The sequence below is a fragment of the Nelumbo nucifera genome, chromosome 1 (genome assembly GCF_055504915.1).
Source record: "Nelumbo nucifera cultivar China Antique chromosome 1, China Antique-T2T, whole genome shotgun sequence".
Taxonomy (NCBI): Eukaryota; Viridiplantae; Streptophyta; class Magnoliopsida; order Proteales; family Nelumbonaceae; genus Nelumbo; species Nelumbo nucifera.
Genome location: NC_142649.1, coordinates 95,919,409 through 95,941,605, shown reverse-complemented (window position 1 = coordinate 95,941,605; position 22,197 = coordinate 95,919,409). Strand labels below are relative to the sequence as shown.

General features: G+C 40.0%; 1 protein-coding gene and 1 pseudogene across 4 annotated transcripts in view; one reads left to right on the top strand and one right to left on the bottom strand.

Annotated features, from left to right (window-relative positions):
- LOC104605578 (eukaryotic initiation factor 3 gamma subunit family protein) overlaps nucleotides 1–19,077 on the bottom strand; it is a 49,816-nt gene extending 30,739 nt beyond the window's left edge. Inside the window, exons 1-4 of one of the 4 annotated variants that reach the window (XM_010270400.3) lie at nucleotides 18,837–19,077; nucleotides 18,584–18,722; nucleotides 18,346–18,473; nucleotides 15,023–15,143 (exon numbers count right to left, since the gene is read on the bottom strand). In XM_010270400.3, coding sequence (XP_010268702.1) covers nucleotides 15,023–15,143; nucleotides 18,346–18,473; nucleotides 18,584–18,708 — 374 coding nt within the window. In that variant the 5' untranslated portion in view covers nucleotides 18,709–18,722; nucleotides 18,837–19,077. The other 3 variants (XM_088889336.1, XM_010270401.2, XM_088889333.1) reach the window with 3 other exon arrangements.
- On the top strand, nucleotides 17,751–17,844 carry LOC148803582 (U6 spliceosomal RNA; annotated as a pseudogene).
- Nucleotides 19,078–22,197: the final 3,120 nt, after the last annotated feature.

The following is a 22,197-nucleotide window of genomic DNA, read 5'->3' as shown; positions in this document are numbered from 1 at the left end:
TAAAGCAGTCCCCCCAGAGCTTGGTTTGATAGATTTAGACAAGCCCTTGAAAAATTCGGCTATGTATAGACCCAATCAGACCATACATTGTTCATTAAGAGAATGGACTCTTCCTTGACTTTGCTTGCTGCATATGTGGATGATATTGTAGTGACAGGGAATGATAACAGTGAGATTGAGTCTCTTAAACAACTCCTTCATCAAAAGTTTGAGGTGAAAGATCTGGGTGAGCTACGATACTTCTTGGGTATTGTTGGTGTGAAAGTTTTAATAAATTCTCATGCAACATAATTCACTCAATCAAGTGATTGAGTTTTTATTATTTTGGGTAAGGCCCATTCAAGGAATCATAGAGATTGTTCCCCTTAATTACATCTCCACAACAAAGTAGAGAACACCTTTTGATTATGACTTGGAGAAATGAACGCATAGAACAAAGGAAAAGAACAATAGGGTACTTAAAAAGAACTTTTCATTTGTTTTCTTTTACATTAAGTGTACAAGAATGAGAAGAAAGAAAAAGAAAATACAATTGAGAAACTATACAGCAATACATTTCTCTTTTCTTTTTAATACAAAGAAAATTTCCTTCTCACTCCTTCACAATAAACTGTAGTCAATCAAATTGTCTTGGAATTTTGCATACAAAAAGGGAACCGTAGTCAATCAAATTGAATATTTGATTGTAAACGATTTTCATCCCTCTGCTCTTCATTTTCATTTGAAGGGAACCATAATCAGCCTTCGAAAATTAGACTGTAGATGGTTTAATCCCTAACTGTCTTGAAAGAGGGACCATAATCAACCAAGTAGAGGCACCTGGTTGTAGATGGTTTATTCCCCTCTATTTCCTTTCTCAAAAGTAAAAACAAAAGAGAGAGAGAAAGAAGGATATATAGCAGAAGACATAAATAGGAAGTATTCGCATAGAGGACTTTCCTTTTTTCTACCTGTATTAGTGAGACTTCTTCCTTCCTTGCCTTCCCTTGAGCACTTCTCTTTTCTTCTTCTCCTTATCTTGGATTTTCTTAAGAATCTCTTGTGAATTTCTCCGAAGAGTCTCTCCATGTATCTCCCTGTTTCTAGCTTCTCCTTGTTAAATAGGGAGTGGGGTAGTTATGTAACTACCTCCTCCTCTTAGGTGAAGGACACATATCCCTTCCACTTAAAGAGAAGGAACTCCCATACGGGATACTTTTTTATAGTTTTAATGATTTGGCTAGCAGACTAGCCAACCCACTTATTTGAGTTCTAATTTATTTAAATATTATTTGGATTAAAAAATGCCTTCAACAGGTATTGAGGTAGCTAGATCTAAACATGGGATTTTTGTTTCTCAAAGATAGTATGTTCTAGATCTATTGGAAGAAACTAGAAAGTTGGGTGTTAAGCTTGCAAATACACCTATTGATCAGAATCACAAGATCAGTGCAGAGGGTGGAGAGCCACTTGAAGATAAAGCTATGTTCCAACGGTTAGTTGGAAAACTCCACTATCTTTGTCTCACACGACCGGACATCAGTTATGCAGTCAGTGTTGTCAGTCAATATATGCACTCTCCTAGAACTACTCGCCTCCTTGCAGTTGAGAGGATATTAGCATACTTGAAGAGGTGCCCAAGTAATGATCACATGAAGATGGAGGTTTATACAGATGCTGATTGAGCTGGGAGTGTTGATGAAAGAAGGTCTACCTCTGGATATTGTGCTTTTGTAGGAGGTAACCTTGTCTCCTGGAGGAGTAAGAAACAAAGTGTTGTTTCTCATTCTAGTACTGAAGCTAAATATAGATCTATGGCTAATGGTGTGACTAAAATCCTATGGCTGAAATCATTATTTGAAGAGTTGGGTATTGCTTATGAGAAGCCCTTAATGTTGTATTGTGATAATCGTGCTACTATTAACATAGCTCATAATCCGATACAGCATGACAAAACTAAGCATATTGAAGTAGACCGACATTTTGTCAGAGAAAGGGTTACATCTCAAGAAGTGTGTCTTCCGTATATCACCTCCAGCATGCAGCTCGTAGATCTTCTCACCAAGGCTGTTCCAAAGAAGTTAAAGGCAGACCTATGCAAGTTGGGAATGACAAATATCTATTCTCAACTTGAAGGGGAGTGTAGAGAACACTGATGTGGTTCCCACTGTGTTCGTATGGCAGCATATTTCTGTTAGTTCTGTCAATGTTAGTTGGTAGTTATTTCATTTTGTTATTTCAGCTTTATTATTAGTTTATTTGCCATGTAAGCAATAAGGGCAATTCAGCCCTTTTACAATTAGTCAACATATATAAATATTAAGAGTGGGTCGGCTGATGTCAAGACCAACCCTCTCTCTTTTCCAAGATCTCTTCATGTGCTTCTTCTCCTCTCTCCTCTCTTCTTCTCTTCTTCAATTTCTTCATTCTTTTTCTTTGAATTCAAGACTGATTGTAGTCTTGATCGACTACTCAAGAGAACAGTATGGTGATGTCCTGACTTCTTGCAGCCGTGGAACCTGATGTGAAGAACTTTATATGGGCAGACACTGCTAGTGAAATGTGGGAACAAGCAAAAACCACCCATTCTAAGAAAAGGCACTATGCCACAATTTACCAATTGCAAGCTGAATCCTCAACCTGTAAACAGGGAAACCATAGTTTGGCAGCCTATTATTCGACCCTTACTTCAGTACGAAAGGAGTTGGACCACTATCAGGCTATAGAATGGAAACATGATGATAATGCTAAAGCCTATAAGAAGATGGTTTCTCAACAGTGGGTTTTTGCCTTCTCTTAGAGTTCAGATTTTTGGAAATAAAGAGTTGCCTTCAGTTCAAGATGTGTATGCCCTTGTTCAGTCTGAGTAAAATAGGCAAAGTGTGATGGTTACGACTGAGGGGGAGCAACAGGTGACATTAGCTGCAATGGGTGGTAACAATGTGGGAAAGAAAAGTGATTCTAAGAAAGTTGAGGATAAGGACAAGTTGTTATGTACCCATTGTTGGCATTCAAGACATACGCGTGACACAAATTGGGAGCTCTATGGGAGGCCAAAGTGAGTTGTAAAAAACCAAGAACAAGGTAAGGTGCAGGGTCAGGAGAAGCCTACTACAACACATAATGCAGCAAATGTGGCAACCCAAGATACTCAGTCTGTCGGGGTGTTAACTGGTACTGCCCGGGAACACTTTCACAGGTTCTTACCCCAAGGAAAATATCATGAATTTCTTTTGTAGTCATTTGGAATCATATGGTAGGGCCTTGCGCCAGATGGACAATTCAGTTACTAGTACCCCTTTTACTTCATTTGTGTCTACATCAGGTAATGCAGCCTCTGCCTTCCATGTCTCCACTACCATTGATTCCCCTTGGATCATTGACTCAAAGGCCTCTAACCAAATGACCAGTAAGCCAAACCCTTTTCAATCTTATAGCCTTTTTGTCAGGAAAGGATAAGGGAAGCTTGTAGATGGATCATTCTCCTCCATTGCAGGCCAAGGATCAATATCCCTTCCACGTGGACTTAACCTGAATAATGTGTTGCATGTCCCTCAACTTCCCATCAATCTACTTTCCATTAATAGTATCACAAACTCTTTAAACTGCAGTGTAACCTTTTTTCCCGGTTCATGTGTTTTTCAAGATCTAACTTCCAGAAGGATGATTGATAGAGGAAGCTTAGTGGATGGTCTCTACACTCTCAACAACAAGGATGGCTTCTCGGTATCATCCTCAGTCACATAGTTAGTCAAATAGGAGTCACATTTTTTATGGCATAATTGATAAGGTCATGTGTCTTTTGAAATAGTGAAGTCTTTGTTTCTTTTTTATTTAAATCATGTTTAGTGTCATATTTCCAGTGTCAAACATGTCAGTTGAGCAAGCAATGTAGAATAATATTTCATTCAAGTAATAAAAGATCAAGTTTCCCTTTGTTTATTCTGATGTGTGGGGGCCTACTACTATAACTTTAGAGGGCGGGTATAAGTACTTTATCACATTGATTGATGATTTTTCCTACTATACATGGGTATTTCCCATGCATAGCAAAGATGAAGTTCCAAAGATTGTAAGAGACTTATAGAGGATTACACAATTTCATGTTAAAACAGTGTTTTAAAAGCGCAAGGGCCAATTTGTGCTTGAGGCGCAAGGCGAGGTGCACGCCTTTTTAAGAAAGGTGCAAAATTACAAAAAAAAAAGCTAAAATATAAAAAAGTCAAAAATTCCAAAAAAAAATGCCAAAAATTTAAAAAAATACAAAAAATTAAAAAATATTAAACATAATGTTAATGAAAATAGAAACTTAAATTTTAAAATAAATTATTTAAAAAACCTATTATCTAAAATTAAAATACACAAACATAACATGTAAAGTGTATTAAAATGAAAATTTAAAAATAAAAGCAAACATATAAAGCATTTTCAAGCATGTAAAACCCACAATCTCTTTTTTTCCTTAATTGCATTGCTTCAAGTAATTAATGTGATGTAAAACATATTGCATTATTGATTCTATGAGTCGCCTTTGTAGCATGCCCCTCGAGGCAAGCCCAAACAAGTCTATGTTAGGGTTTGAAATTCTTATTTCTCACATAGAAAATAATGATTTTACAACCTCCATTGCCTTTTAAGAAGATATTTTAAAAAGGGGTGCATCAGGCGCACCAGGCACACGCCTTTTGAAAGAGGTGTGCCTAGGAAATAGGCGAGGCTCATACCCCAAAATGCGCCTCACCTGTGCGCCTAGGCGTGCCTTTTAAATCAGTGTGTTGAAATTCAGATTTTTCAATAGATAGTGCAAAGGAATACTTCCATAGTGAACTCAATGAGTTCTTTGCTTCTCATGGATCCATTGGCATTCATAGGAGCTCATGTGCAAGAACACTACAACAAAATGGTGTTGCAGAAAGAAAGAACAGGCACCTCCTTGAGGTAGCACGAGGGATGATGTTACACATGAATGTACTAAAACATTTTTGGATAGATGTTGTACTAGTTACTGCTTATGTCATCAATCACATGCCCTCTAGAGTGTTGAACTACAAAGCCCCTCATCAGTTGTTCCCTCAGTCTCCTTTATTTTCCACTCCCATGAGAGTGTTTGGTTGTCGTGCTTGTCCATGATTTATCTCCGTCTCGTGGTAAGTTAGACCCTCGATCTATTCCATGTATCTTTCTAAGGTATTCCTCCTCTCAAAAGGGTTATCGGTGCTTTGATCCCATTGGTCATAAGTTCTTTGTCTCTATGGATGCTTCCTTTTTTTAGTATAAACCATTCTTCCATGCTTCTCGGATGAGGAGAGTAGCGTGGAAGGAGAAACAAGTCCAGGTCCGTCAAGTCTCTCTTCCTTCTATTCCGGATCCTGCTCCTTTTCATGACTTCCAACGTAAAAACTGTAAAGATCAACAATGTGACAAAGATGTGGAGCCACCAAACACTAAGCAATTGACACCTTCAGACTCTCAAAAGGTAAGTTCAAATGAACTAGGCACAATTGCACATGTTGATACTCCTGCTCCCACTTCGGTTGTAAATGACCTTGACATTCCTTTTTTTTATAATGACCTTGACATTCCTATTACTCAAAGAAAGGGAGTCAGGTCATGCACTACCAAACACCCCATTACCCAATATGTCCCCTATGATCGCATTTCCCCTCTTACCATGCCTTCCTATCTGCAGTTAATAGCACCCCCATACCAAGAAAGGTTGCAAAGGCATTAAAATACCTTAAATGGACAGATGCTATGGTGGAGATTAATGCCCTCCATAAGAATCAGACTTGAGAGTTGGTGGATCTTCCAAGAGGGAAAGCCCCAGTGGGGTGTAAGTGGGTGTTTACAATGAAACACAAGGTGGATGGGACAATTGAAAGGTACAAAGCAAGGTTGGTAGCAAAAGGATACACTCAATTCTATGGTGTTGACTATGATGAAACATTTGTACCAATAGCTAAGATGAACTCAATTCGGGTTCTTATATCATTGGCTACAAACCTTGATTGGGAATTGCATCAACTAGATATAAATAATGCCTTTTTAAATGGTGACCTGGTGGATAAGGTGTACATGGTTTAACCCCCAGATTGTTGTGCCAAAGGAAGTAAAAATAATGTGTGCAAGATAAGAAAGTCCCTCTATAGTTTAAAACAATCTCCCAGAGCATGGTTCAATAAGTTTTATATGGCGGTCCAGTAAGTAGGATTCAAACAATGTCAGTCTAATCACATTCTCTTTGTGAAGAGATGTTAGGAACAGGTTATTGTGTTGATAGTGTATGTGGATGATATCATCATTACAGGAAATTGGAGCTCAAAAATACAAAAGTTGAAGGAATTACTAGCCTCTCAATTTGAAGTGAAAGATCCGGGTCCACTAAAGTACTTTCTTGGAATTGAAGTTGTCCGCTCAAAAAGGGGCATCTTCATTTCTCAGAGGAAGTACATCCTTTATCCGTTACAAGAAACAAGAAAGTTAGGTGCAAAGCTAACAAATACTCCTATGGACGTTGACCATAAATTGGGTGATTGTGATGGTGAACCTCTGAAAGATGTGAAATAGTTTCAAAGGTTAGTGGGAAGGATTCTTTATTTGCCCATGGCACGTCCAGACATTGCTTATTCGGTTGGGGTCCTAAGCCAATTCATGCATTCCTCTAAGACCACACATGGAGGTAGTAGAGAGGATTCTTAGGTATTTGAAGAAGTATCCAAGAACAGGTTTGCTATTCAGTAAACATAATCATCTAAAGGTGGAAGTCTATACAGATGTTGATTGGGCAGGTATTGTGGATGATAGAAAGTCCACAAGTGTGTATTGTACATTTGTGGGAGGAAATCAAGTGACATGGAGAAGAGTAGAAAGCCTTATGTGCTGATTTCGGCAAGCTTCTTGTGAAAGGAAGAGGAGAAAGTTGGGGATTTCAGCAATAGACAGAGGAAAGGGAAGAAAAGAGAAGAAGGTCAACTAGGATAGTGATAATTAACCCTAGCCGCCAACCCCTCATTCTATTTATAATTAACTTAAATATGGGATATTACAAAGATGCCCCTAGTAGGGCGGCAACTCAACTAAGTACTTACAATTCCTTTAAAAATAAAAGACTAATGGGCCCAAGGCCCAACACTTCTTAAAATAAAAAGAAAACAAACTAAACATAAATCAGCCCACTCAACACTCCCCCTCAAGTTGGTAATAGATGTCACACATTCCCAACTTGCATAGATCATGTTCCAGCTTATTCTTCGCAACACCTTTTGTGAGAACATCAGCAAGCTACAGATCAGAAGAAATGTATGGAAGACAAACTTCTCCAGAAGTTACCCTTTCTCTGATAAAATGTCTATCTACTTCAATGTGCTTACTACGGTCATGCTGGACTGGATTATGGGCAATATTGATTGCTGCCTGGTTATCGTAGTATAGTATCATAGGTTCTTTTGCCTGTACACCAATTTCTTTTAACAGAGAACGGATCCAAAGAAGTTCTGGAACTCCATGTGCCATGGCCCTATATTCCGCTTCTGCACTTGATCTTGCCACAACTGTTTGTTTTTACTCTTCCATGAGACTAGGTTACCCCCAACTAGGGTGCACACTCCTGAAGTTGACCTTCTGTCATCAAGGCATCCTGCCCAATCCGCATTTGTATAGGTCTCTAGCTTCAGTTGTCCATGATCAGTAAACAATATGCCTCTGCCTGGATGTCCCTTCAAATATGCAAGGATCCTGTCACTTCCAGTGCTGATCTCGTGGAGCATGCATGTATTGACTCACTACACTTACTGCATAGGAGATGTCCGATCTTATCATACACAAGTATAGTAGCCGACCCACAAGTCTTTGGTATCTCCCAAGGTCCTTCACTGGTTCACCTTCTGATGCACTGATTCTATGGTTCTGATCAATGGGGGTGCTAGCTGCCTTTGTACCAAGCTTCCCTGTCTCTTGGAGAAGGTCCAAGACATACTTCCTTTGAGAGATAAAAATGCCATGTTTCGATCTTGCAACTTCAATGCCTAAGAAGTATCTTAGTTCTCCAAGATCCTTAATCTCAAATTCCTTATGCAGGTTCCTCTTCAAACTATCAATCTCACTCAGATCATTCCCAGTGACAACAATGTCATCCACATAAACAATTAGGATTGACACCAAAGATCCCCTGCGTTTCACAAACAAGGTGTGATCAAATTGAGTTTAAGTGTAGCCAAAAACAATCAAGCCTTTCTGAATCTGTCAATCCATGCTCTGGGAGATTGTTTCAAGCCATATAGTGACTTCTTCAACTTGCACACCTTTCCCTTTTCAACATTATCATAAAAACCAACTGGAAGATCCATATACACCTCTTCTTGCAGATCCCCATTTAGGAACGCATTCTTTACATCCAGTTGAAACAAGGGCCAAAGTATGAGGCAGCAAGGGAAAGGAGTATCCGAATAGAGGTCATCTTTACAACTGGTGCAAATGTCTCTAGATAATCAATGCCATAGGTCTGTGTGTATCCTTTTGCAACAAGTCTTGCCTTGTACCTTTCTATACTTCCATCTGCCTTATACTTTACTGTGTAAACCCATCTGCATCCAACTGTCTCCTTGTCATCTAGTAGGTCCACAATCTCCCATGTCTGATTCTTAATCAAAGCCTCCATCTCTTGCTGCATAGCTGTCTTCCACTCAGGTTTGGAGAGAGCCTCACTAACACCCTTGGGTATAGACACTGAATCAAGAGAAGAGAGAAAAGCACGATAGGAAGGAGAAAGTCCACTGTAGGATAAGTATTGTGAGATATAATGGGCAGTGCACTTTCTCTTCCCTTTTCTAAGAGCAATAGGGAGATCAAGGTTATCTGTAACAGTGTCAATAGGATCAATGGGAACTGAAATAGTGGGATCAAGAGAAATACCTGAATCCGTATCAGCCGAATCTGGAGTCTCCAAGGGATTGACAAGAAGTGGTGTGAGTTCTGCTGTAGTGGAATCAACCGCCTTATGAAGTCTCTGCCGTGAATAACACTGTGAGATGGAACGCAAAGGAGGTGGCAAGGTGGGTGACATCGGGTGGTGGTCAAGCATAGGAGTAGACATAGGAACTGGAACTGGGAGAGGGATAGACTGCTGACTTACTTCCCCAAAACACTCCCCCTGAGAAGGATCCTTTGAAAAGAAGTACGTGGATTCAAAAAAGGTAACATCCATAGTAACATACCGGTTCCCAAAGACTGGATCATAGCAGCAGTACCCTTTCTGATTCTCTGCATATCCAAGGAAAACACATTTCTTTGCCTTGGGATCAAGCTTCGAACGGTGAGGACCAAGAATATGTGCAAAGCAAACACATCCAAATACCCTTAGAGGAATATGAAACATCTCCCCCTGAGGAAAAAGAATGCTGAATGGGGTCCTGAATCCGAGTACACGAGAGGGCACTCTGTTAATCAGATATACTGCCGTGAGAACTGCATCACCCCAAAAACGAACTAGAACTGTGGCTGAGATCATCATGCTTCTTGTCGTCTCAACGATGTATCTGTTCTTCCTCTCTGCAACACCAATCTGCTGTGGACTATAGAAGCAACTGCTCTGATGGATAACACCATACTCCAACAGATATGAGGCAAGATGTATCTCAAAATATTCCCTAGCATTATCAGATTTGAACATCTTTATTCTTGTCCCAAACTGTGTTAGTATCATCTGGTGGAATTGCCTCACCAAGGATGGTACTTCATCGCGTGATTTCATTAAGTAAATCCAGGAATATCGAGAGAAATCATCCACAAACAGGAGAAAATAGCGATAGCCACCCATAGAGGGAACATGATAAGGGCCCCACACATCCGAATGAATAACATCAAAGGGAGAAGAACATCTTTTGTTACTAGGTTTAAAAGAATGTCTACAATGCTTTCCAAGTTCACAACCCTCACACTTCAAACTTGACAGACTCACAGACTCAAACAATTTTGGAAACAAATAACTCAAAGAAGAAAATGATAAATGACCCAGACGATTGTGCCAAACCATAATCTGACCCACAGATTTTAACTCACTATCTCTGCAAACATGATGGCTTTGGTGAAGAGGGAGAGCATCCAAGAGGTAGATTCCATTCACTTCACGACCACTCCCAATCGTCCTCTTTGAATCCAGATCCTGCAAAATATAGCGTCCAAGAGAAAAAATCACTGAACAGTTCAGATTTTTAGTCAAACCACCAACAGATAACAAATTAGTGCTCAATCTAGGAACATGGAGGACAGAGGGTAAGCAAATAGAATCATTAATCTTGACAGATCCCTTCCCAGCAATAGGAACATGGGATCCGTCAGCTGTGAAGACCCTATCTCTGCCAGAACAGAGCTAATAAGAGGAGAAAATAGTGGAGCAATGGGTCATATGCTCTGAGGCTCCAAAGTCTATAATCCAAGGAGGTCTCTCCTTACCTGAAGTAGAAACATAGTTTGCAGTGACATGTGAACTACCTGTGTGGGCAAAGGAGGTAAAATGAGCTCCACCTGTACCTTGTTGTCCGCTTACGGCTGAACTGGAACTAGCTGTATCCCTCTGATTCAGAAGTAACCCAAACCTCTCAAGCTCAGCCCTTACTGCAGCAGCTGCAACAGACTCCAAAGCAGCTGTAGTAGGGGGGCCGGAGTATCACCGATAACTGCCATGTGTGCATTTCCCTTCTTATTCTTCAATATGGTCGATACAAGATGTGGATGAAGCTTCCAACAAGTGTCTCTTGTATGCTTAGGCTTCTTACAGTAATCACAGACCAAGTCCCTTTTGTCTTCCCTTTTGTTTTTATTGCCATTTTGTTTAGGTTTCACAGCACTTACCATAGCAGACTGATCAGAACTGAGATTTTTCATCATTACATCCCTCCTGCACTCTTCTCCTGACACAAAGGCATATGCTTGGGAGAGAGTGACACTGTCACTGGAAAGAAGATGTTGTCGTGCAATGCCATACTCAGGGTTAAGGCCAGCAAGGAATTCAAACACCCTATACTTCTCTAAATGTCTTTGATAGGTAGTTGCATCCTTGGTGGTTTCCCAAGCAAAGGTTTCTAGATGGTCGATCTCCTGCCACAGGGTCTTAAGGACTGAAAAATAGGCTGCAACAGATCTATCTCCCTGCCTTGTGGCAATAATTTGATTTCTCAATTGATAAGCCCTAGCAACATTCTCCCTCTGTGAATAGGTCTCTGCAACCCCATCCCATATCTCCTTAGCAGTGCTTGCCCATAAAAAGTTTTTACCTATATGTGGCAACATAGAATTACACAACCATGTCATTACCATATAATTTTCTTGCACCCACCAGGAGTTGCCAGTTTCGGGTTTTACCTCTTCACCAGTAATATACCCCAATTTTCCACGAGCCCCAATGGCCATCTTTGCAGATTGGGACCATTCCAAGTAATTTGAACCATCCAACCTAACTGTAGTAATGGTTCCGGCTCCGAAGGGGTCTCCAGCACCTCGTCCCACTGGTCTCATTTCATTCCCGAGCTTATATTCAACTCTGTGTCCCTCCATGTGTCTCAAAGAGGTACAGAAAACAGCTAAAAAATGCAGCAAGAACAAACAGAATACTTTCTGGAACCAACGACACTCCTTTGGTGTCCTGGACTTTCTTCCCACGAAGGATTCCTTTTCGGTGGGATGGGGAGAAGAGAGAGAAGAAGCAACCGCCCTCTCTAGAGGCCTCCAAACCACATGGAACTTGAATCACCCCTTACAAAAAACCCAGAGGAACCCTAAAAAATTAGGGCGCCACTACCTAGGTCACAATTGAAGAGTCCAACAAAATCAGGACTCTTCCCCTTTCTCTAGTTTTTCTTGATTCTGATGAGAAACCCTAGACCAGCTACAGGGCATACAGATCCATCAAGAAAATCCAAAAACTGGGCTTACCTGAAAGCTTCGATCAGCCTCTTAAATCTCCATGCAATCGGCCGATCTAGGGTTGCAGGAATGAATCTCTTCAAGAACCTTCAACCTGCTCTGATACCAAGTAGAAAGCCTTATGTGCTGATTTCGGCCAAGCTTCTTGTGAAAGGAAGAGGAGAAAGTTGGGGATTTCAGCAATAGACAGAGGAAAGGGAAGAAAAGAGAAGAAGGTCGACTAGGATAGTGATAATTAACCCTAGCCGCCAGCCCCTCATTCTATTTATAATTAACTTAAATATGGGATATTACAAAGATGCCCCTAGTAGGGCGGCAACTCAACTAAGTACTTACAATTCCTTTAAAAAAAAAAGACTAATGGGCCCAAGGCCCAACACTTCTTAAAATAAAAAGAAAACAAACTAAACATAAATCGGCCCAACATAAATCAGCCCACTCAACAAGAAGTAAAAAACGAAGTGTAGTTGCAAGGTCAAGTGCTGAAGTGGAGTATAGGGCTATGGCATATGGGGTGGCTGAAGAATCTTCTAGGGGAGCTTGGGGTTACTGTTCACAATCATATGTCCATTTACTGTGACAATAAGGCAATTATAAACATTGAGAACAATCCTATCCTACACGATAGGACCAAGCACATTGAAGTGGACAAACACTTCATAAGAGAAAAATTGGAAAAGGGAGAAATATGTACTCATTATGTCAAACTCCAAGGAGCAACTAGTTAATGTTCTCACAAAAGGGCTTCCATACTTACAGCTAGACCTGTTCATGGGCCGGGTCGGGCTGGGCTTTTACTCTTCATTAACAAAAATATGTTAGGCCCGAGCCCGAGCCCGGCCCGACCAACGGGCTTACAACTTGGGCCCGAGCCCGGCCCTAATAAAAAGCCCGAAGCCCGAGCCCGAGCCGGAAGCCCGACCTAATAAAAAAAATTAGATATTTTCCCTTTTCAATAATCAATATAAATAAGAATTTATTTACATTAAAAAAATATTTAAATTCAAATTTTATTTATATTAAAAAAAGAATATAAAGAAGGGAAAGAGGATGTGGAGAAGAATTCAGTTGGAAAAAGAAGGGAAAGAGGTGAAAAAAAGAGGGGTATTTGACTAGGGTTTTTAGGTTTAGTTATAGGTCGGGCCGGGCCGGGCTCGGGCCGGGCTATTTTGTCAAATCCCGAGCCCGGCTCGAATTTATCGGGCCACCCGGCCCATGAACAGGTCTACTTGCAGCACAATGAGTTGTGTGACAAGTTGGGAATGATAGGTATGTTCAGCCCAACTTGAGGGAGAGCGTTGTTGGATTTGGTTTTGTTTCTGCTATTAGAGTGTTGTCAGTCTAGGGTTGTTTAATTATTTTATTATTAGGGTGTGCCGCCAGGGAAACGGTTGTAATTTTCTTCTTTTATTTACATCATGTTATTATAAATAAGAAGGTGGGCGCCGCCAGCCCAACCTTTTGACTCTCAAACACTTTTCTTCCTCTCCTCTTCTCTTCTCTTCTCTTTTCTCTTCTCTCCACCCCTCTCTCTCTCTCTTCTAGAAAGAAAACAGCTCTCTACTTGGAATAAAAATCAGATCTTTCCATGCCTAGAAATTGTGAGCTTAGCTTGGTTCATAACAATAAGAACCTATAGCCTCACAGATTCTATTGGTGAGATGTTCTTCATAAACTCATTCATTTTTTACTCCCGAATTCCCAACAATGTGACAAAAGGGGTGATCCTCAATAAGATGTGTCCTTTTAATCTGAAAAATACTGCTGGCCTAGCCAAGATTATTGAAGTAGACACACATGGACCAGTATCCTCCAGTCAACTCTAAAAATGAAAATAAACAAACCAAAGATGTATGAAAGGAAGATTCTTCTGTCTCTTTGCATGGTGACATGCTTGCTAACTTGATGTTCCTTTCTAACTTGTTAGAAGATTCTTCTTTTTTCCTCAATACATTTAATCAAATAGTTCCTCCAATGAAACTCTTCCCATTCTCAGCAAAACTAAACAATTTATATGGACAACATTTTATGGCATGAACAATCTAATAACCTTATAAACATCATAAGATAAAGTGGAACCCCTTTTCTGGATAACAAAATCAAATCATCAAACATATTTTGTTAACTACAGAGTACAGAATAACAACCAGCTGATAAAAAAACTACATAGTGACAAGCAACATGCTAAACATTGTTTTAAAGAATATGCAATTAAATGCACTGTATAGTTGTATTACTGTTTTACAATCTCAGTTAGTCTAACCATCCAAGTTGGGTTGACAGCCACATATGGCCATATTTGAGACAAGAAAAGAAAAGGTCTTGCCACATCTAAACATATGTCGGATGTATTCTAAAAAAATCCACATTCTGATATACGAAACATAACCTCTGGTCACATAGAAAGCATAACAGACAAGAGAGAGGAGAGTGTAAAATATGGGCTAAACATAGTTAAAAAATGCATCATATGCATAGTTTCATATTTTTACTAAAAACACATTAGATGTCAAACTATTCAAAAATACAGAAAGGCATACGTGATTTCCATAGAAAACACAAAATATGTAATAATAAGATCTTCAAAATATGAAAATGGTTTATTAATTTAGCTATTCTTATAACATAAAATGTGCATGTTAACAGATTATACATATATAAAAATGCCAAATTTTTCATTCTGGATTATTGAAAACATAGCATATTAAACATATATTCACTTTTAACCAATATTTTTTACTGAACCACACATGTTTGACAGAAACAGAATTTTTTTGTATTTTTTTATTCTTGAAACCAAAATATTCCAGTATCACATTGATACCATATACATATTTACCGACTATGCTGTACACATGCAATCCTACCCATAATACATTACATGCACCCATGCAAATATGACCTACACCATATTTATGTGTCTATCAAAATATTAGATTCATCATTCAACATAAAAGTTTGCAATCATAAACACCCATTAGTACATGGCCTTCACCTTTGCATGGGAAAGGAATTTCTTTTTTTTTTTTTGTGTGTGTGGGTGTGTGCATGTGGGGTGGAGTGGGGTGGGGGAGGGGCCTTCTTTTCCTTTCTGAAAAGGGATAAAAGAAGAAGAGGTCCTAACCTCCGCATCGCATCTATATCTTCGCCTGAGAGGCTCTGAGCTGTATTATCATCAATAATTGCTCGGTTGTCCTTCAATTCATCTTTCAATTGACTATTATCTTTCCGTTGAGTATTACTGCCTGAACAGGAAAAGGGGAAAAACAAAAAACAAAAAAAAAAAGATGCATTAGTTGTAATGGACAAAAAAAAACATATTAAAAGCAGTTAATGCAATTGGGGAAGTTTCATCATAAATATTACTCTTCCAGGAAAAAGATTATAACAACTTCCCGGTGCACCTCACCAGGGAAAAAGACAGCATACAAATTCCACACAGACTGAGAGCAAAGCATCTGGAACACATTCTGATGCATCTAGATATAGTTCTCATATAGTAACTTCAGTTATTAAACAAAACATAATAATTTTTTTCCAAATTTATTGTAATACACACAGCTTCAGAAGTAACAGTAACAACGATTTCCAAGGTGACTACAGGATCCTAGTGCTTGCATTTTGTAATAGAATCCTTAGAATGTATTCTAAGGATGCCTCTTTAAAAGAATGGCATTCAGTCTAAGCAGAACTTCAAGTTCCACCTTTGCCACTTCTCATGCCTTCCTCATTCCAACTTTTAACTCTTTTTCAGGCACTGCTACACTTTACAAAATTCAGTTTCATGACCATACTGATCTGGCTTTTTTTTGGTATCAGTAACAGTGAAAAGATTTTATTTATTAAAATAGATAGTGTACATCAGAATGGTAAGATGGTCAGCCTCAGCTAACCATCCCAAAGCTTTCGGAGTCAATTACAATCCCCCCTTGTCCAACCATTCCCCATTACAAACAGTTTCTTGTTACCCCCTGTTTTGTTTTGCCAACCATCTGCTTAGGGGTGCAAATGGATCGATCAATCTGATCCTATATTTGTCGGATTTGGATAGCCCTCTGTCGGAATTTCGGATCGAATTCGGATCACCCATATCCGATCCGATCCGACCTATATATATAAGCATATTTACTTATAAAAAAACATGTATATATTAATATATTTATTTATAAATATTTTGCATTGCATTTTTGTAATTTTTTTATAAAAAAATGTATATATTAATATATATGATGAAAATAGTTGAAAAAAATACTTATATTTTTGTTTTTCTTTATATAAACTTTTATATTTTTCTTTTAAAAATTTATTAAAATTTTCATAGTTCAAATCGGATTGGATCATATTCGGATATCCGACTCCTTAACAGATTCGGATTCAAATCGCCATTTGTGAGATCCGATCCAATCCATTTGCATCCCTTCCCTGATCTGCTAGGCCATTAGCTGACGTAGGTGTCCACTTTATTCTTGCTCCAATCATATTGATCTGTTTCATAACCATACAAACATATATCTTAAGTTATATAGTGCATTTTGATGCACTTTGATCTAGCTTGATACCACAAATACAAAGTCAAGGTATCAAGGAAAAAATAATTAAATGGACAAAAAATAAGGGAAAATGGTAGAGACAATTGAATTTATAAAAAAAAAAAAAAATCTATTTAAATATTTATTAGTTTGATTATTTAGTCAAGTCTTACTTAGTATATAGATGACATAACATTTGCATAGACCAATGATATATCTTTTGAAAAGAAACATAATATACAATTATTTGATATTTCTATAGGAAACAACATATTTAGTTATACTTAATACACATCTTACATGGTCTACAATAATAGATGAAGTCAAGCAGTTGGGATAAGGATTTGTTGAGTTGAATTGATGTTTATAGAGGATATAACATATCAACTTAAATTGAGATGGGGTCTGCTGACAGCAAAAAGCATGTGATCATGCTGAGAACACAGCACCCAGCTGCACATAAGGAACATCTCCACATGAATTTAACATACAAGTACGGGAGATGATCCCAATGTGCAGCTGGATGCCATGTTCTGAGTATGTTCACACACTTTTGCTTGCAGCAGATCCGGTCTAACTTAAAAAAAAAAAAAAAAAAACTAGCTCATCTGCTTTGAAGCATTCCAGATTTTTTTTTTTTTTTTGATCTGTTTGAAGCACTCCAGATAAGCTACTCAAAGAGGCTGAAGCAGACATCCCTTCACATGACTGACAGATGACTTGGCTGTCTGGATTTTCACCAAACATAGATTATAAGCTGTCCGTATGGGCCCACCTTGGAAAGCCAGAAGCTGCTGTGCTTCAGCCCTCCTAAACAGGTCTTAGTTAATAAATATATAGAAAATAGATTTAAACAAAACAAAAATGTGCCAAAACACATGTCAAACGTGTTTATTCCATATAATATGGCACTGACTGAGTCAGTTCTTTTTTTTTCTTTTGATACTAAAAGGAGTATATGTAAAAGGATTGTTCTTGTTACAGGAATCTAAATTTGGCCAGACCAATAGGTAGCAGCAACATGGTTAAAAGCCATCTTCAAAATGTTACCTGGTCATTGCAAAACTTCTCTCAGTTTATAAGCTCAAAGATGCCTGCTTGATTTAGAGTCATGATGTAACACTCACATGCAGAGACAAACATACTAGGTTGACCAGAGAAGATTCCACCAGACCTGGGAGCTCAACTTATGCTTTTGTAATGGTTGTGAAAGAATGAGATTACTTAAGGAACATAAATTGCAATTTTAGTACAGAAAAAAACCATACACCAAGTCACTTGTAACCACTGGAAATCCTTGGATGAATATTTGGTGCAAAAGGAGTCTTTTTAGAGACATCCAGTAAAATTGGAACAATACAGTGAAGATTAGCATGGCCCCTGCACAAGGATGGCACGCACAAATTGAGGAATATTTGGTGCAAAAGGAAGTACAAAGTTGAATTCATGTTTCCAAGGAACACTGTTACAAAAAACAAGATGAACTAAAAAAAATGTGCAGTGAACTTCTAAATCATTGGATTCTATGTGAAGATGCCATGTAAACTCAGCAAAGACTGAAAATGGATAGAAAAAAATCTCAATTGTGTGGAGAGCACCCCTCAATCAAAACACTGGCATCCGTATACCTTCTTCCCTAATAAAATCAAACCATCGGATGTATTTTTTATTCACTCTCCTCTTAAATAAATCAGGAAGCCATCATGATCCAATCTCACAACCGGGTTCAATTTGCACCTTAGACGGTAGTACAAAGTTTTAGTGAATATGTAGCACAAATCTAATTAAAAATTAATATAGCAAATTTGGCAGTTTATCTCTTTCTCATTCAGTTCTACGTATCAACTGCAACAGCAAGATACTCACTGTCAAAAAGCAGATAAACAATGCGTTAAAAGTAGTAAAATAATAACCCGACCTTCTGAAGTTGAAACTACACGAGAAAGATAGGGTCCCTTTGGTCCGCTTTCGACTTGAAACAGAGAACCAAATGGACAACCGATCATAGGCCCTAGGGAGCACTTCTTATTCCCAATTTTTATAGTCCTGCAATCCATAATGCATGATAACTCAGTACAGTTAAGCACCCACTAAACGGGCGAAATGTTTGTGCTTTCTGCATTCTAGCTTATGAGCCCATAAAATAATGAACATACGCAGCAGTGGAGAGACGAGCAAAGACGAGACGATCACCATCGTTAACGTCGAGCAAGACGCTGGAACCTTCGCAAGTGACCCTAGGGTTTTGAATTGAAGCAATTTTCAGGCTTTCTTCTGCCATATCTATGACCTTCACTGCAGAAACACAAATTGGAGGACGAGGTAAGAAATGATGTGCAAGAAGAAAATGAAGCAAGCATCAAAGACAGATCTTTTATGGTGTTGGGTGGCAGAGTATTTGGTACTGACACGCTCGGCTTTCTTTTGCTCTAGTACTGATTCTTTGACTTGAATCTTAAACCCTATTCTAGGGTTTAAAACTTTAAAAGTTCGTAAGACGTTCGAAATTTGGAGGGAGATTCCTGAATCGGATGTTCAATTCACCGTACTCGAAATTACATTTGCCATGGTGTCGGGCCTGTCGGTTTCCTGATACAAACGAGTTCGGATGATCGGATCCAGCAAGCCACTACATCTGCATACGAGATGTAAGGCCGCTTTGGGAGGGCTTTAGCTTTGATTGAGCTGCTCTCCGCTTTAACACCGCAAAGTAACTTTCATAACTCAAGTAACATCAATGGCACTATTGTCACTCGAATGTGAGAGTAAGCCTAAGTAATAAGGCACACAAATTAGTCAAAAAGGCTACTTATATTACATTAATGGATGGTAAGTACAAGTACATAGTTCAATGTCGTCGTGTTTAACCTTTACACGCTTACGACTCACTCGACTACATATCTCCCCTCAAAGAGTACGTTAAGCTTTTGGGAGATTAATATAAAGATACATCAAAATGATGAAAAATCATACTAGATAATTACAAGAATGTCATTGGCAATCCCCCGTAAAAATACATGCATAGCCCACCCATGACACACACTTGGACACTGGAGTGGCTGCTGTAGACACGATGGATGGCATTTGATGGCGCAGCGAAGAGAACACTTGTGACAGTCTCCCCCACTCAATTCAGTCTTCGTCCTTGAAGACTGGCTTCTGCTCAAGGCTCAAATCTGTTGTTGATGAAGGAGGGTTCTTCAGTTGCTCCACAAACTTTGTCTCTTCCAAGGCCCGGGCATGATGATGGGTGAAAGTCTTTAGGGTGTTCTTGATGGTGGGAAAACCTATGGCTAGTCCCTACGTTAAGTCTTTGCCTGGCTGCTTCAATGTAGGATTTTGGATGTTCTACTTTGGTGTTAGAAAGGTTTGTGGTCAGGGCTAGGTCAAAATAAAGGTTAGGATTTTTCGGGTATTATTCCCCCTGATGATTTTTTTCCCAAGGGTTACTCCTCACAAGGCTCCTATGAGGGTTGGTTTGATCATTGTGGTGGCGGAAAGGATACCTAAGTGGATTTGGTGGTACTTGCTCTCCCCGATGATGGTCATAGTGGAACTGGTTGTGGCTGGAGACGACCTTGGGTCTTCCGGGAGTCTTCTGTGTTGTCGGCTCGTGGTGCTGACGTTGGTGCCGTTATTGATGTTGATGTTGGCGTCGGTGCTGTTGCTGACACTGGTACTAGTGCTGGTGCTGATGTCGATGTTGGCGCTGATGTTGGAACGGCTTTGGGGGAGACTTCTTCCTAGTGATGACATCCCAACCCGTCCCAGTGTTGATGTGAGATGATTGAGACGGGGTCTTCCTTGTAGGCACGGCGCTAGTTTCGTGGGTATCTGCTTTTTGATAGTAATGCAGGGCCAAAAGTTGCTTCCCATGTACCTTCAAGGTTGTTGTCACTTGAACCATGCAAGGAGAACACTCGTCCAATATGAGCAGACTGTCTATGTGTGGCATGAGAGCTGCTTCTACTTGTGCAAGAAACTCCATTCCCAAGACAACATGAAAATCATCCAAAGGTACTACAGATAGATTGATGGGTCCTTTCCATGACCCAACTTGGAGATCTACCCCACGAGCCATGCCTTCTACTACTTTGGCCCTTGAGTTGACAGTGAGATGAAGTTATGGGTGACCCCAGTGTCCACCAAGGCTTGGGTCGGCCTCCCGCCGAGGGTGATGTTTATATATTTCAGCCCCTTGTGGGCTTTGGTGGGCCGCTTGGATGTAGTCTCATTCTTAACCATGGCATTGATGAGTTGGCAGGTGCCTACTCTTGGCGCTGCTATAGGTTTCTCCTCATCGCTCTCTTCACTATCGCTGAGTTTGCCGATGAGGGTAGTGAGTTTTTTCCGTGTTGGACAATCACTCGTCCAATGATTCTCATTGCAAAGGTAACAAGGCGCATGAGGAGTAGTTGGTCTCCTAGTGAAACAATGGCCCTGATAGCTTGGGGCTCCTTGTGGCTTCTTCCCTTGGTAATTGTTGGGTTTGTTAGTGGGCACTGGTTTCTCCTGTGTAGAGGTTGATTTTTGATCCCCCCCACTCAAGCTATTGGTATGTGGGCTATGTGGTTGGTGGTCTTCCTCTTTTGACTTCCTTAGATCAACTAGTAGCTCGGCCACCACCATGGTTGTTGTTAAGTCCTTCACCCCACGCCGTTGTAGTTCAAGTTCCGCCCATGGTTTGAGACCATCCATGAAGTTGAACAAATGGTCTTTGTTAGACATGTCGGAGATCTCAAGGGCCAGGGCTGAGAACTCTTGGACATAGTCATGCAATGAGCCTTGGTGCTTCAAGTTCTTCAACTTTGTTCGTGCCAAGTACTCAACATTTTCGGGGAAGAACTGTCACTTGATCTCTCTCTTGAAATCGGCCCAGGTGTTGAGGGTCCGAGTGCCACGTTCAATGTCCTTGCAACATCAACGCCATCATAACATTGCAATATCATTTAAATACATGGCGGCTATACGTACTTGAGTTTGGTCATCATGGATGCCAGTCGCGGAGAAATATTGATCAAGTTGCCACAATAAGTTTTCAAGCTCCCGAGCATCACGTGCACTGAAGTATAGAGTTGGTTGGCGCACCTTGATGTGGGTGGATGGAGCAGATGAAGGGCCGGTGGAATTGGCCATAGCTCTTTCCATGATTGTCAGCTCGACCCTCATCTCATCCAATTATGCTTGGAAGCTATCCATCATGCCTTGAAGGCTGCTTTGGGAAGAGCTAGCTTGTGATTGTTGCAAGGTGTTCTGGACATCTCGGAGGGCTCTGTTAAAGCGGCTCTCCAGCTCCACCATAGCATTATCTACCGTCTCCATGTTGAGATGGAGTTCGTCGACCTAATCTTGAGTATCACCTACTGTTGCCTCGTAGTGTAGAATGCGCATGTCCATGCTAGCTAGTTGGTTGACAGATTTGTCACGCTTGCTAGCTTTAGTTGTGCAGCCCTTTGGGGCTTGCGTCTTGGCAGGATCATCGAGTGGAGCCTCATTGGTGTCGTGGGCTTGGTGCAGCCCGTATAGTGTGTCATCAGCAATGTCACAATTGCTCTTCATTGTGCTAAAGGGCGAAGACAGGGTCCAATGTGTGTGTAGGAGCTCCTGCTCTGATACCAACTGTCACGGGGCTAGTCACTGGGGCCCCGTGTGGCACTAGAATGTGACGAGTAAGCCTAAGTAACAAGCAACAACACAAGAAAGACAACAAGATGGCACACGAATTAGTCAAAAAGGCTACTTGTATTGCATTAATGGATGGCAAGCATAA